General features: G+C 39.6%; 1 protein-coding gene across 2 annotated transcripts in view; it reads right to left on the bottom strand.

Annotated features, from left to right (window-relative positions):
- HNRNPLL (heterogeneous nuclear ribonucleoprotein L like) overlaps positions 1-13,735 on the bottom strand; it is a 34,080-nt gene extending 20,345 nt beyond the window's left edge. The window contains exons 1-2 of one of the 2 annotated variants that reach the window (XM_046662974.1): positions 13,125-13,735; positions 3,185-3,303 (exon numbers count right to left, since the gene is read on the bottom strand). In XM_046662974.1, the coding sequence (XP_046518930.1) occupies positions 3,185-3,303; positions 13,125-13,316 (311 nt within the window). In that variant the 5' untranslated portion in view covers positions 13,317-13,735. The remainder of the gene's footprint in view (positions 1-3,184; positions 3,304-13,124) is intronic. The other variant, XM_046662973.1, reaches the window with a different exon arrangement.
- Between the last annotated feature and the right edge of the window lie 501 nt (positions 13,736-14,236).

Below are 14,236 nucleotides of genomic sequence, written 5' to 3'. Positions count from 1 at the left end.
TTAGCTCTCCCCACCCACATCATTCAAAATTAAACAAGAAAATACAGAAACAGTAAGGCCTTGGATTTAAAGATTTACCAACTACAAACGTAAAACACAAATCTCAGGAGAGAAAGATCACTTTTAGAAACACAGACTCCTTGCTGAAGTTCTCAAGTCTTACATACAAAAAACAGAAAACCCTGGAATCAGATCTACGCTAAAGAAATTAAAAAAGAATAAATATTCTCTTCCTACAAATATATGTTGGTTTAATAGCTAAGTGATATTACCAACTAAATATGTTAATAATGCCCTTTGGCTCTTTGGAAACAGAAAAATTATAAAACTACAAAAATAAATTCTTTATTGGCCTATTATAGACTGGGTCATAGTAAAACTGCTTTCTATAACTACAGTAAGTGACCTAGAAGCACAGACTTAAAAAGATTACCCAGGAAAAGTGGCATTATGTGAAGATAGAAAAGGGAAAATTAGAGTGTCAGCACATAATTTTTTAAAAGTCTTTAAAAAGCATTAATATGAGGAAGATTGGAAGACCAAAGAGAGAAAAAATAAAACAGAAGGCTAAGAGACAACGGTAGGGTCAGTGCTTTCAGCTTATAGCTTGAAACACATTTATAATTTTTAAATCAAAACAGGAAGAGGCAAAAGACATACTGCATAAATTAGGTCCCAAAAGTTTTGTACTAAAATTTTAAACTAGTATAGCTAATCACTACCTAGCATTCTCTACTTTAATGGGAGGGGAAAGGGAGGAAAATAGACTCAGCATATATTTTTAAATATTCTTTTGTTTATAACGCATGAATATACTACAGAATAAAGACCAAAAAAACAGCAATTTTATCATCCTAACACAACCATTCTCAGTATCTTGTTATAGTTGCCCCTGAACTTCTTTCCTATACATCTCGTTTTTACGTCTAAACTTACTATGTATTGAACTTGGTGACTCACCTTTTTAATATGAGCAGTTTCTATTTAATCTTTATAATCCCATACACACTCACCACTAAATAAGTCAATAAACAAATAGGGAAAAGTTCAATAAATGCAACATTTTGAATCAAAACATCTACTCCTCATTGGAAGTTGTTCAAAGTTCTTTCAGTTTCAATAGCAGCCACCTCTTATTCAAGATCATTTCATACAATTCAAACTCCTTTTACACATATTTATGCCAATTAAGCTCTCAATTAAACACTAATTTGTTCCAATTATTTCATGACTTTTCTAATCTTGAGGGCAGAATGATGTACTATGTAAATTAAGTGAATAACATTCATATATGGAATACTTTACCACAGACTAAGTATCAAACAGTATAGAGTCTAAAAATGGCCAGGCCACCTAAAAATAATTTAAATTACTCACCAACTTAATCAAATAGTTCTATTTCTTTAATCCCCAACATTCAGGTCACGGTCATAACTAACATCAAAATATCAATATAGCTAGTATTTCCCTAAAGTTTCCAACTGTATTTGCTCATCAACTTGTTTTCTGACACAGCTTCTACATTTCTTGGCTATAAGAAAATAACTTAAAAAGCCCTATATATATAAGAACAGAAGAAAAATAAACCAGAGATAACCATCTCTTTATAACTTCTTGGGACAATGCACCACTTAGAAGATCCTTATAACGACTGGAGTTAGTCTAGTGCCAACATGCAAGTCTAAATAAGGTCTAAGGAGTGGGCTTCAACACATAAATCTCAAGACAGACTTAACTTCCAATATCCACTCCAAACAACTAAGAAGTGATGTAGTCATCTCAGTGATACTTCAAGAAATGGGCTTTCTTATGCCCATGTGGATTCCCAATTTGTACCTCCAAGCACAAAAAATATCTAACAGTGGTTTCTGTGGCACACAAGAAGAGATAACAGGTTTGCCAAGTTATCCACCTCTAAACGAGGTCACCAAAGAAATTAATAAAAAAGATGCCACGGCATAGGGGTTAAGTTAGCAAACTCCACTTTGGTGGCCTGGGTTTGCAGGTTCAGACCCCAGCCGTGGACCTACACCACTCATCAGCCATACTGTGGCGGTATCTCACATACAAAATAGGGGGAGACTGGCACAGATGTTAGCTCAGGGCTAATATTCCTCAAGCAAAAAAGGAGGAAGAGTGGCAATAGATGTTAGCTCAGGATGTATCTTCCTCAGGAAAAAAAAGAAATATGCCATGATGGAAGGTGTCACCTAACACTACTCCTACTCCTTTGAAGCAATGATTTCCTTTCTGTTGTACATCTCTGATCACTCCCCCACCAACTATTTATACATCCTTTCAGTACTCAAAAAGTCCATATAAATTTTTATAAAATTGAAATAATCAAGCTATCTCAGCAAATATATTGAAATTTCTCTCGGCTTTATGTATTTTGACATAGTCTGGCTCTCTGATGCCTCTAACAAAAACCCCAAACACAATCACCTTGTAAAAAACAATAATAAAATCAACCCTACATTATCCATACTAAAATGAGTACAACAGCAAGGCATACTCCAAAAATAATTTAGAAAGAATTTCTGAATGTCTATTTTTGGCAGCAGATTCACTTTTCTAATTATGTCTTCACTTAAGTGGACATTGTTAAGCATACACCAGCTGTGGGAAGAGAAAGGAGGAGTCCAAGTGAATACAAATCACAAAAGGAAGGCAAGCTAGGATAAAACACTGACTGCTCATGATCTGCATAAGAACTCACAGGAACAGGCACCTAGCAAATAACGCCTACCTTTAATCTACTCACTTTTAGTTGCAAATTAATTCCTAAACATTCCAAAATAAACAAAAAACCCCAAAAAATCAGTATTTAAATATCACAACTTGAAACTCTGAAGATGAAGGGTATAATCAACTCATTGGTTTAAAGCAACATTTAAGAAGGAATCATGGACTCATTTGAAATCAGATGAAAGATGCAATCAATTTTGCATACATACAACCTGGGTTGGGGAGTGAGAGGTGATCCTGGATTCACAAAAATACATCTAGGCATCATCCCAGAAAGGTAAAAATAACAGGCTTAAAAGGTTCCAAAGAAATTCAGTCATAGGCAAACTTAATATATATATATATACGATGGTTAAACATCAAGGCTTGTAGCAAGCAAGCAAGGCTTGTTCTACCATACTGTTTCCCATCTGCATGAAATCCCTATCGTCCTTACCATATTGTCCCAAATTTTTCCAGAGCCTCCACAAGGTCTGCTTCCACCACAGATTCACAGAGTCCTCGAACATGGACAACTGGCGAAACAGAAACTTTATGATGACTTCCACCTGCCTCCTAGCAAGAAAAAATAATGTCTAGGTAAAAACTTTAAAAGTTTAAATTGCATCTTTTAGTAAATTCAACTCTACATTAAAAAGCAAACATTAAAATACAAATCCCAAACCAAATTGCAATTCACGAGTTAGCAAAGGGACTTAAGAGTAAAATCATCAATTAAATGTTTGGCACGAAAATTCTGAGTTCTTAAAAGGGAGCATTCACTCTCAATAAGAAGTACAAATAAGTTATTTAATAACCAATTTCAACTTCAAGGAAATCTCAGAAAAAATTTCGGCAGATACACAGAGCATGCTACGATTGGAAATATATTTTATACTCACAATTACATAGTTTCACCTCCATAAAATCAAAATCTTAAGTAGTCCAAATGAACAAAAAGTCCCAATTTCAAATTATTCTTTAATATAAAGATTATATACTTTATTTTTCCTGTGATGTAGATTTATATCGCTTTTGTCCCTGATTAATCGGTTATCTAGTCCCACTATAACTTGAATTTATTCAATTAGCAGTACACTTGACAACTTAAATTTCCACAAGGCACCATCTTTGCCAATGAACAAGGAGTACTCAAAAACACAAGCCTTCCTAGGCTTCTACGGAGTACTGTTTATCTTTGAGTATGCCCAACAGGAAGTTTTAAAATATAAATATATGGTCTTAAAGTTTATTTTAAAAGGGACTACAGGTTTTTTTCGGGATTTTTTTTTTTTTTGAGGAGGATTAACCCTGAGCTTACTACTGCCAGTCCTCCTCTTTTTTGCTGAGGAAGACTGGCCCTGAGCTAACATCCATGCCCATCTTCCTCTACTTTCTATGTGGGATGCCTACCACAGCATGCCAAGCGGTGCCATGTCCGCACCCAGGATCCAAACTGGCAAACCCCAGGCCACCGAGAAGCGGAACGTGCGCACTTAACCACTGCACCCCCGGGGCAGCCCCGGGACTACGTTTGAAGATGAAAACACTTCTCTCATTTACTTATTCAAGTTCTATTAAGACAAAGATCTATATTTACAATTAGCCACTGGGCAACTCCCTTGCATCACTTCAGAAATGACTTCCGTGTACAATTCACATATATATGTTTTTTAAATCCAGGGACCAGTCCCTCGGTCGAGTGGTTAAGTTCACGAGCTTTGCTTCAGTGGCCCAGGGTTTCGCCAATTTGAATCCTGGGCACGGACATGGCACCACTCATCAGGCCATGCTGAGGCGGTGTCCCACATGCCACAACTAGAAGGATCCACAACTACATACCAGGGGGCTTTGGGGAGAAAAAAGAAAAAAATCCATTACATGAAAGGTTTTTTTTCCTCCTACAAACAGACTAATCTAAAAGCACTAATGTTTTATTATTAAAATTTAAGAATCCGGGGCTGGCCCCGTGGCCAAGGGTTAAGTTGGCGCACTGTGCTTCAGTGGCCCAGGGTTTCACTGGTTCAGATCCTGGGTGCGGACATGCCACCACTCATCAAGCCATGCTGAGGCGGCATCCCACATGTGACAACTAGAAGGACCCACAACTAAAAATATACAACTATGTACCAGGGGGTGGAGAGAAAAAGGAAAAATGAAATCTTAAAACATAAAATAAATTTTTAAAAAATTGTTTAAAAAAACCAAAAACTTCAGAATCATTTTGCGGCCAGCCCAGAGGCATAGTGGTTAAGTTCACGCACTCCACTTCAGCACCCCAGGGTTCACAGGTTCAGATCCTGGGCACAGACCTACACACTGTTCATCAAGCCATGCTGTGGCAGCGTCCCACAGACAAAAAAAAAAAAAACATAAAGATTGGCACAGATGTTAGCTCAGTGACAATCTTCCTCAAGCAAAAAGAAACTGGCAACAGATGTTAGCTCAGGGACAATCTTTCTCACCAAAAAAAAAAAAACCAAACAACTTAAGAATCGTTTTAAGAAAATTAAATCCCTTTTTCATGGCTATTTTTTAAAAACTCATCAATTTTTCTTTATTATAAAAACTATTAGAAAAATATGTCTTGTACCCTGCCAATAAAAAATTATGTCAGAGTTTAAAGAAAAGAAGTGATTTAACATAAAAAGTAACCAGGGGACTACTCTTCCACTACTGTCGAATCCAAGAAATAATTCAGTCCTTTGCAAATATTAATTCAATCCTTGAGATTTCATTTGAATTGTTTATGCTGAGTCTTTTCTATGGTTAAATTGATACTCATTATATGCTACTAAGTTTAAAACAAATCATTCTGATTGTACCCTATGTAAACCAACACTCACTCTATTAGACACCTTAACAAATGAGACTCTTTGCCTGGGTGAAACTCAACAACTAAATATGTATTAGCATCATTAACCTCTTAAACGTAACTGGACGACAATAACGCAGGAAAAGAGCTCTAAATAATGCCTAAAAACCTAATTTAGAGCCTACCTTTAAAGTATAAATAACAAGTTTTACATTAAAAATAATTAGACAAAAATAAACTGCAAGAAATGACAGTTGTCTCGGTTGATCCTTAGAAATCATTTGGCAAAGGTAAAAGTGCAAAAGAAAACTAGATTGGCCTGGACTCTTGAAAAAGTATCAAAAAATAGTGGAAGGAAGATTTCAGATTCGGACTAAAGAGAGACAACAACCAAATGCAATATGTGAGTCTTCATTTTACAATAGATAAAAAATGCTTTTATAAGACATTTTAGGGACAATTAAAGAAATTTAAATACAGATAGGATATTAGATTATATAATGGAATTATTTACTGTCTTAGAAAAGAATATCCTTATTCTTAGGAAAGCTGGGATGTTTAGTGATGAATTGTTACGTGATGTCTGCAACTCACTTTCAAATAGTTTAGGGAAAAAAGAATGTATACAAATATAGATATACACATATAGAGATAAACTCCCAAATGGCAAAATGTGAAAAACTAATGAATCCAGGTGAAGGACATACATATTTGAACATTTTACATAATAAAAAGTTGGGAAATTATTTTATTATATAATTAAGACCTGCAAAAAGATATGAAAAACAATATAAAAAATATTCATTAATTCACCACCCAGTTTAATAAACAAAACACTATCAGTTGAAGACATTTCTTCCTCCTACCTCCCTTCCCATCATGGATAACCACCATCTTGAATATACTGCTAAAAGACATGACTATTTTTCAAATTGGTCTTCTCATTAAAAAATGGATCACAGGACCAATTTAAAAATCCCCCAAAAGATCTGACTTTAACATGTTATTAGTTAATCATATTTCCTAAATGGAAAAGATGGAGACTTAAGTCATTCTTTAAAAGCTGGAAGATGTTTAATGCAATCAATGTGGTATTTGGGAGAACATATAATTATCTTAACCTCAAGGCTGAAAACATATCCCATACCCATATTTCCCTGCCATTCATGAGTTTATCTACCTTGATATTTCTCTATCTTTAAATTATGTCCCTTTTTCTTGAACTTAAAAAATTTCTCATCCTTTCTCTATTTTATTTAAAAAACAACCACCTAGGGTTGTTTCCAAATATAAAACTGATATATTAAAGATATCTGTTCAAACCATATTTTCACCACCTGATTCCCCCCCCCAAATACTACTGCTTTTCTTAAATCAATATTTTCTTATCTCTACCTATACTATATACTGGTGACATGAAATCTGAAATCACTGGTAGAGCTTCTTTTACCTACCCTAAAATTTCCTCTTCTAAGCATCATATTATGCATCTGATTTCTAAATTAGTGAACAAATCAGTATTGTTTACCCTCTCCATATATTAATACTTTCATCATCTCTTCTCCAGCTTAATAATTTTCTTTTTTTAATCCTTTCTCATACAGAAGCCCAAATGCTTTCCATTTCAAACGTTCAGTTAGCTAGCCTCTCTCCTGGTCTACTTATCAGAAGACTAGAAACAATATTCCACATGAGTACCTAGCAAATGAACTCATGCCTGCAATTTATGTTCACTTTTTCTTTTTTAATTACTCAATCCCTTCTTCATGTAAACTGGGTCAACTATAATGAAGGCATTATTAGTCCCTACTGCAGGCTACAGACCAGTTCCGTCATAACTGTTCTAAACTCCCAGCCCCTCAAAGGCTTTCTCAAGGACAAACTCTAAGAATACCAAACTTAAGTACTAATTTTGACTATTGCAGATTGAAGACCTGGCTCTACTGAAAAGGAAGTTAGTTCAGCAGAACATAAATGCAGCTTCTCTTTGAGGACTGAGAAGTCCCATTAACATCTCTACATATAGTAAAGCAACAATTTAACTGAAAACTCACAAAGGGTAGGCACAATGTCCTTAGGCTTTTTTGTTTTCCCAAGGTCTCCATGGACATGTGCTCAACAGTCACTGAACGACCTTTTCTGCCCTCCTATAATTATGGGATTAAAAAAGACGAGCCTCAAATTCAGTAATTCATCCAACACCAAACACACACAGACCCTCTGCCAAGTGATTATCTAGCCTCTCCTCAAATACCTCCAATGACAGGAAACATACTACTTCATCAGACAATCCATTATATTTTTAGAAAATTCTTCACAATATGCACCCAAATGTGTCTCCCTGTAGTTTCCTATCCAAAACAGCCTTTGAAATCAGACCAGCTTTTGAATCTTTGGACATCTACTGGCTCAGTGATAACTACTTAACCTTTCTGAGCCTCAGTCTCACTATTAAAAAAAAAGAAGAAAAAAACCAAAATCCTTATCATGTAAGATTACAATAAAAAAAGGGAACAACAAATATTAAATGTGTAGCACAGCGCTAGATGTAGTTATTGAACAAGGGTTCAATAAATGCTAGTTGGCACTCCCTACCTTTATCTACCTTTCCCTCTTCTTCATGATAACCGTCCAGTTATTTGTAACGATTTCTTAAATCACACCTAACTTTACCCTTCAGGCTAAATATCGCCCAGATTCTTCTGTCATTCCTCAGACGGTGTGATTTCAAGTGCCCTCCTCTGGTAATCTTTCTCTGGATACATTAGAATTTATGAACGTAGTACCAAGAAATGAATACAGTATTTCCAGATATTTAAGATTATCCTTTTATTTTGGATACTTGATATAAACCAAGAACAAAGTAGTTTAAGGGGAAGCTGCAAATATTTTTTAACTCACACTATGCTTAGAATTAACTACCTATTTTCTCTTACTAACTTAACCAGTCACTATTTCTTTACTTGGTCTCTTTCTTTTTTTAAAGAAATAATACACCAGATCCAAAATACGGGAAACCCCTTAATTTTCCTATCCAAAGTTTTTAGGTACATTTGATCACATTACAGAGCAAAGATTAAAAATAGCCATGTGATTCAAATAACTTTTTAAAAAATAATCTTTATTTTTTTGCTCATGTAGTAGAAATCTTTTGGTTTTGCCTACCCGGAACCCCTTCCTCCTCCTTCTGGTTAAACACACACACACATATACACAAAAGAAAGCAAGATAAAGAAAAACTCCTCAAGTCCATATTATTCCCTTGGTATTCTCAATCACATAGTCATTTCTCCCCAACTTCAGAGGAAGCCCAGTGATCAGCTGGTGGGAGGGGGAGATAACAATGGTTGATGAGAGGGGATAAAGATGGTAAATCACTGGGGGAAAGAAAGTGTTCTCTTTATTTGTTAGCTATAAGAATGTAAGCCTAGCTTTATCACCACATAAAGGAAACAGAGCTGAAACATGGAAAGAGACAGAATCAAGTGCCTGTGACATAATCTAAATCCCTGAATCCAGCCATGCCTGAAACTAGTGCCACAACTTTGCTTTCCCAGTTATATGGGGCAATTAATTCCCTACCTCTGCCCACTTTTTGTTTTGTTTAGGTTCATCTGAGTTGTTGCTATGGCTGCAACTACAAGCTTCGAAAGTTGTATTCAACCTCGTAGAGTGAAAAAAAAAAAAGGAATAAATGACACATAATCAAAGATTTTTAGATATGTAATTTTTTTACTATTATAGCCCCATCACTAAGAACAGCACCTAGCACATGGTAGGGGCTCAAGTATTATTTTTTAATGAGTTAAGAGATCACAGCAATCATCTAATCCAACCATCTCATGTGATAGGCAGCAAGTTGAGTTCCAGAGAGGTTAAGTCACAAAGCATGTTAGCAGGAGAGCCAAGATACCTGCCTTGGTTGGACTTATGGCTCTACTGACAGCTCTTTTCACTACACGTACTAACATGAAGAAACATAGTCACTTGTTAAAACCAAAAGATAGGTAAACCTACTACTTTTCATTTCTTTCCCAAAACAAGGCCTGAAAATCCTCACTCTACTGTACCAGCTTAGCTAAAGGAGACATAGGATATTACTGCTATAAAAGCCTCAAGGCTCTGGCACTTACCTCCAGGGCACACATCCTTGAACTTTTTTATTCCCCAAAGTGTAGTTACTATACTCACTGTCACGGTCTCTAAACATTTCCTGTGGGAGCTAAACTAACTAAGTGACCTCATCCCATCTTCCATCCCATACTCATCCAATAAGCCATCATAATATTCCTATCATCTCTGTAATTTAGACCATTGAAGTACAATAGTGTATCTTAAATTCAAACTACATTCTTTTTTTTTTTTAAAGATTTTATTTTTCCTTTTTCTCCCAAAGCCCCCCCCAGTACAGAGTTGTGTATTTTTAGTTGTGGGTGCTTCTAGTTGTGGCATGTGGGACGCCGCCTCAGCATGGCTTGACAAGTGGTGCCATCTCCACGCCCAGGATTCTAACTGGTGAAACCCTGGGCTGCCAAAGCAGAGGGCGAGAACTTAACCACTCAGCCACAGGGCCAGTCCCTAAACTACATTTTCTACATAATGTATATTCTTTTGTTTGGAAATCCTAGGATCTCCTTTTTTATCTTGGCATTTGCCATCTTACAAGTCTATTTATTAAAAGTCGAGAAACCTAAATTTTCACCTCATCAGCAAACAAACCAGTTTAACAATCTTTGATCTGCCTGTTTCTCACTAGCAGAATAGAGTAAAAGAAAGACTTGAAAGTCTCCGAAATGAATTAGCACCCCATAAATTTTTATTGATATCAGTCTTTTTAAAAGCAGATTTTTTTCTAGGTAACCTTCCAATTCAATTTCTCAATTGGTTTTGCCAAGTGAAACCCTAATATTTTGAAGTTGAGCTGTTTTCTTAAAAGCAGATACAGAAATTTACTATTATATGATCTTGAAGGTCATGCCTGCTAAATTTAAAGAGCATCATTTACTCCATAAGAATAAAGTAACTGTATAACACACAGCACCAACCTCCATAATCAAGGTTTGTTCAACAATGCAGACCAATGAAACTGAAACACTGCAACTTTTTGCTCTTCAAAATAAGTGCCAGGAGATACAAATTTGAAGAGTGTTTTATTTCTCATACCCAAACACTAACTCATTTCTCTTTACACCTTAAAAACAATATGATCATTCACATGATTGATTCATCTTTAAATTAGGAGTATTTATAGAAACACTTTTTCTTAAATACTTTCCTCTTTAAATCCAGTTAATATATTATTAAAGCACTCACGAAAGCTTAATTATGAAAAGCCAAACAATGTAAATCTTTGAAGTCTCACTTTACACTTTACTAACTTCCAACTAGACTTGAAAAGATCGCCCATCATTGTACCTAATTTGCATTTACTTTTAACAGTTTGACCCAAACGTTTTGCTTCCCTGACTGGGCTGAAGGACCACAAGGTTGAGCCAAACCCTTTTCAGTTACTTGAATAACCATATTTCTGGATGATGATGCACTAGACAGTAAACTATCCAGGGAATTCCTATCCTAATAGAATTTTATTATGCACAGGTTTCCATAGTTGCAATGATTTCAAAATACTACCAAAACTTACAGGAAGAAAAATGTTTAAAAACAGGATAAATAAGCCTTTATTAGATTTTTGCCATGCAATATTGGTTCTGTTGTTAATTAAAGCAATTCACCCTCTGAGAAACATAACAGCAGTAAGATAAACAAAAACTAAAATTTGTAACTCAATCTATATATATATTAGTTCCTGCCTGGGTAATTTAAAAGCTGCATTACATTAATCACTGAACTACAACTTCCGGTATGGAAGGCATGCAGCTCAACTTTCACATTTTACAGACTAAGAGAACTCACAGTAAGTTGTTAAGTGACTTTCCCAAGGTCACACAGATTGTATGCTAGCTAAGACTCCTGACTCTTCCCCAAGCCCTGGCCCAGTGCTATTTCCACTGCTGCATACAATACACTTTTGATATATTAATTACATTATTTCTTCCCAACATCCAAAATAATACTACTGGCCTAATGTTTAACGTCTTCAAAAGAAATTTTTATGAACTAAAGTATTTTTTTAACACACTTAATGGAAGACATTTCATGCTGCTGCAGGAAAACTCAAGCAAGACTTTTGGCAAAAGAAATACACTGATCCCATACATCTAAATATCAGTTATAATATTCCTGTTTCCAATTTCCACAATGGAGTTGGCTTTGAACTGAAACTTCCTAAGAGAAATGCACTTCCCTTTTTCACACTTCCAAGTTACATTCTGAATATTCCAAATAGCCAGACACTAAGATCAAAAGTATTATCTAACCGTGAGGAAACGAGTTTATTTAGCGGAAGAACAAGTTCCTTTTCAAATGTGTTGCAACCTGATCTGTCACAGTATAGTATTTGAAAACTCGAACGCTGGGGACTACTGACCAGAATCTTTTACATAAAAATGCAAACAAGAGCTAAAAGGCTTGCCTCTTAAAAAAGATGAGAAACATTTTAATCTAATAATAGAATACATGTGTACAATTTCGGGTAAAGCTTTCTTTAAAAAAAAATCACAAAATGTGTTAAATGTTTAAAGAACGTCTAAGTCATTAAGACAGCTTAAGTGCACCAAAAAAGGGCAAAAACGTCTGCTTTCCTTAAAGTCTCCATCTAACTGAAGCTGAGTTACTAATTGCTGTGGACAAAACGCCTTTCACATTCCTTCTGCCTCCAGCTAACATATTTGATGAAACAAGAATCTAGGAACGTGTGTTTAATGCAGTCCTGAGTTCCGTTCCTCTTTTCGCGGTGCAAATGTGGAACAAACTGTCAATGAACAACGGAGGGAACTTTAAGGTTTGTTTTACCTGGGAGCAGGAGTGTGCTAACACTTCCTAACATGGTTTTTTTCTAACCGAAGAGCTAAAAACTGTCCTGAGCCATAATCACGAAACTGGGTAGCAAAGCATGCACGCCATGCCTGCCGAGACGAAAAACATTTTTAATTAAACCTTCAGGGGAACTAGGGGGGGAAGCCCCGGGCGTAATCTGTCATTCAGCCCCGGCTCTCCTCAGGACCCGGGCGGAGAGAGCCCCGGGCGGAACCGACGCCACCAGCCCGCGATCGCGCCCTGCGCGTGGATGCCGCGGGCAGCGGGACTCGAGGGTCGGCCCGACGCCGGCCGGCGGCCGCAGGACTTCACTAACAAAGAGCGACTCGCGCACCGCAGCCCGGCCGAGAGGAAGCAACGCCTCCCCGCCGCCCCCGCCCCGAGACCCTCCCCAAGTTCAGGGCCGGCAGCCGACTCGCGGCGGGGCCTACGGCCAGGCCGGGGCCGGATTCGCGGGCGGGATGCGGGGAACAGGTAGGGCGAAGATTAAAAGCCCCGAAAAGAAGAGCCGGCGCTTCCCGACCGGGTCAGCGCGGCGGGAAAGGGAAAGGAGGCGGGCGGGAGGCCCCTGGGCCGAGTCCCGCCGCCGGGCCCTGCTTCCCGGGGAACCGCCAGGCACGGCGGCCGGGGCGCCGCGCTTTGTTACCGGCTGCGAGAAGGTCCGGCCGCCGCCGCCGCCGCCATCGCCCCCGCCCCGGGGCGTCGCTTCCCGGCGGTTCTCGCCTTCCTCGGCCGAGTAGTCGATCTCCCCTTCCTCAGTCTTGAGGCGCTTGGCCTGGCTCTCGTACTCCCGGTCCTCCTCGTACGTCTCCCTGGGGGAGGATGAGGAGGAGGACATGGCGGCGGCCAGAGGGACCAGCGAGCAGGCGGGTGGGGGTGGCGGCGCGGCGCGGGCCTCGGACGCCGCGGGCCAGTCCCCGCCGCGGGCAGTGCCTCTTCAGCAAACGTCTGCCGGCCGGCCGGCCGGTCCGCTGGGATGGCGCGCCTAGGAGCCGGTGAGCGCGGAGGGCGGGCGGGATGAGGGGAGCGCCCCGGGAGGAGGCTCCGGAGCGGCCGCTCCCTTTATCACGGAGCCAACATTCAGCCTCTCCCTCCTCCGTCTCCGTTGCCAGCCCAGGAGAGCGAATGTAAGGATGGGGACGCGACCGTGGCTTCCGGTCTTCCCTCCTCCCCTAATCCACTCCCTGTCGCCCGGGCGAGCCTCCGCCCCCGCCTTCTCCGCCGCCGCGCAGGATCGAATCCAGCCGCAGCCCCCGGGAAGCGCCCCCCCAGCCTGGGCCTCGCTCCCTATTGGCAGGGAGAAAAGTCGACCAGGCTTTCAATTGGCTGTAACGGCTGTTCGTCAAAAGCCGCCCACGGCCCGGCCTAGCCCCCAGCCCTGCGCCTTCGGAACTCGCCGCTGGCCTGTGAGTCCCGGCCGCGCAACGCCCGTCGCGAGCCGCCGAAGGGCCGTTGCTAGCCCGCGGCAGTTAGCGCTGTTAGGCTACTCCGAGGCGGGGCGCCGAGGGAGGCCGGGCGGGCGATGAGGCGTGCACTGGGCCGGGGCTGCGGGTGTTAACCGCCCTCCCGCTAATTTAAATGCTTTTCTTACTTCTCTTCAAAAGAGGAGGAGAAAAACCTCTAAAATCCCTGCAGGTACACCTCACACAACCCTAAAACTGCAGGGAGTGAGGGGAAAAGGGGTTTGCCACCGTGAAAGGAGACTTCTCTCCCTGTAGTGTGCAAAATCTGGTAGAAGTGCGTGGACTCTCACCCTGC

This window comes from Equus quagga, chromosome 5 (assembly GCF_021613505.1).
Source record: "Equus quagga isolate Etosha38 chromosome 5, UCLA_HA_Equagga_1.0, whole genome shotgun sequence".
Lineage (NCBI taxonomy): Eukaryota > Metazoa > Chordata > Mammalia > Perissodactyla > Equidae > Equus > Equus quagga.
This window is presented reverse-complemented; position numbering and strand designations above follow the sequence as displayed.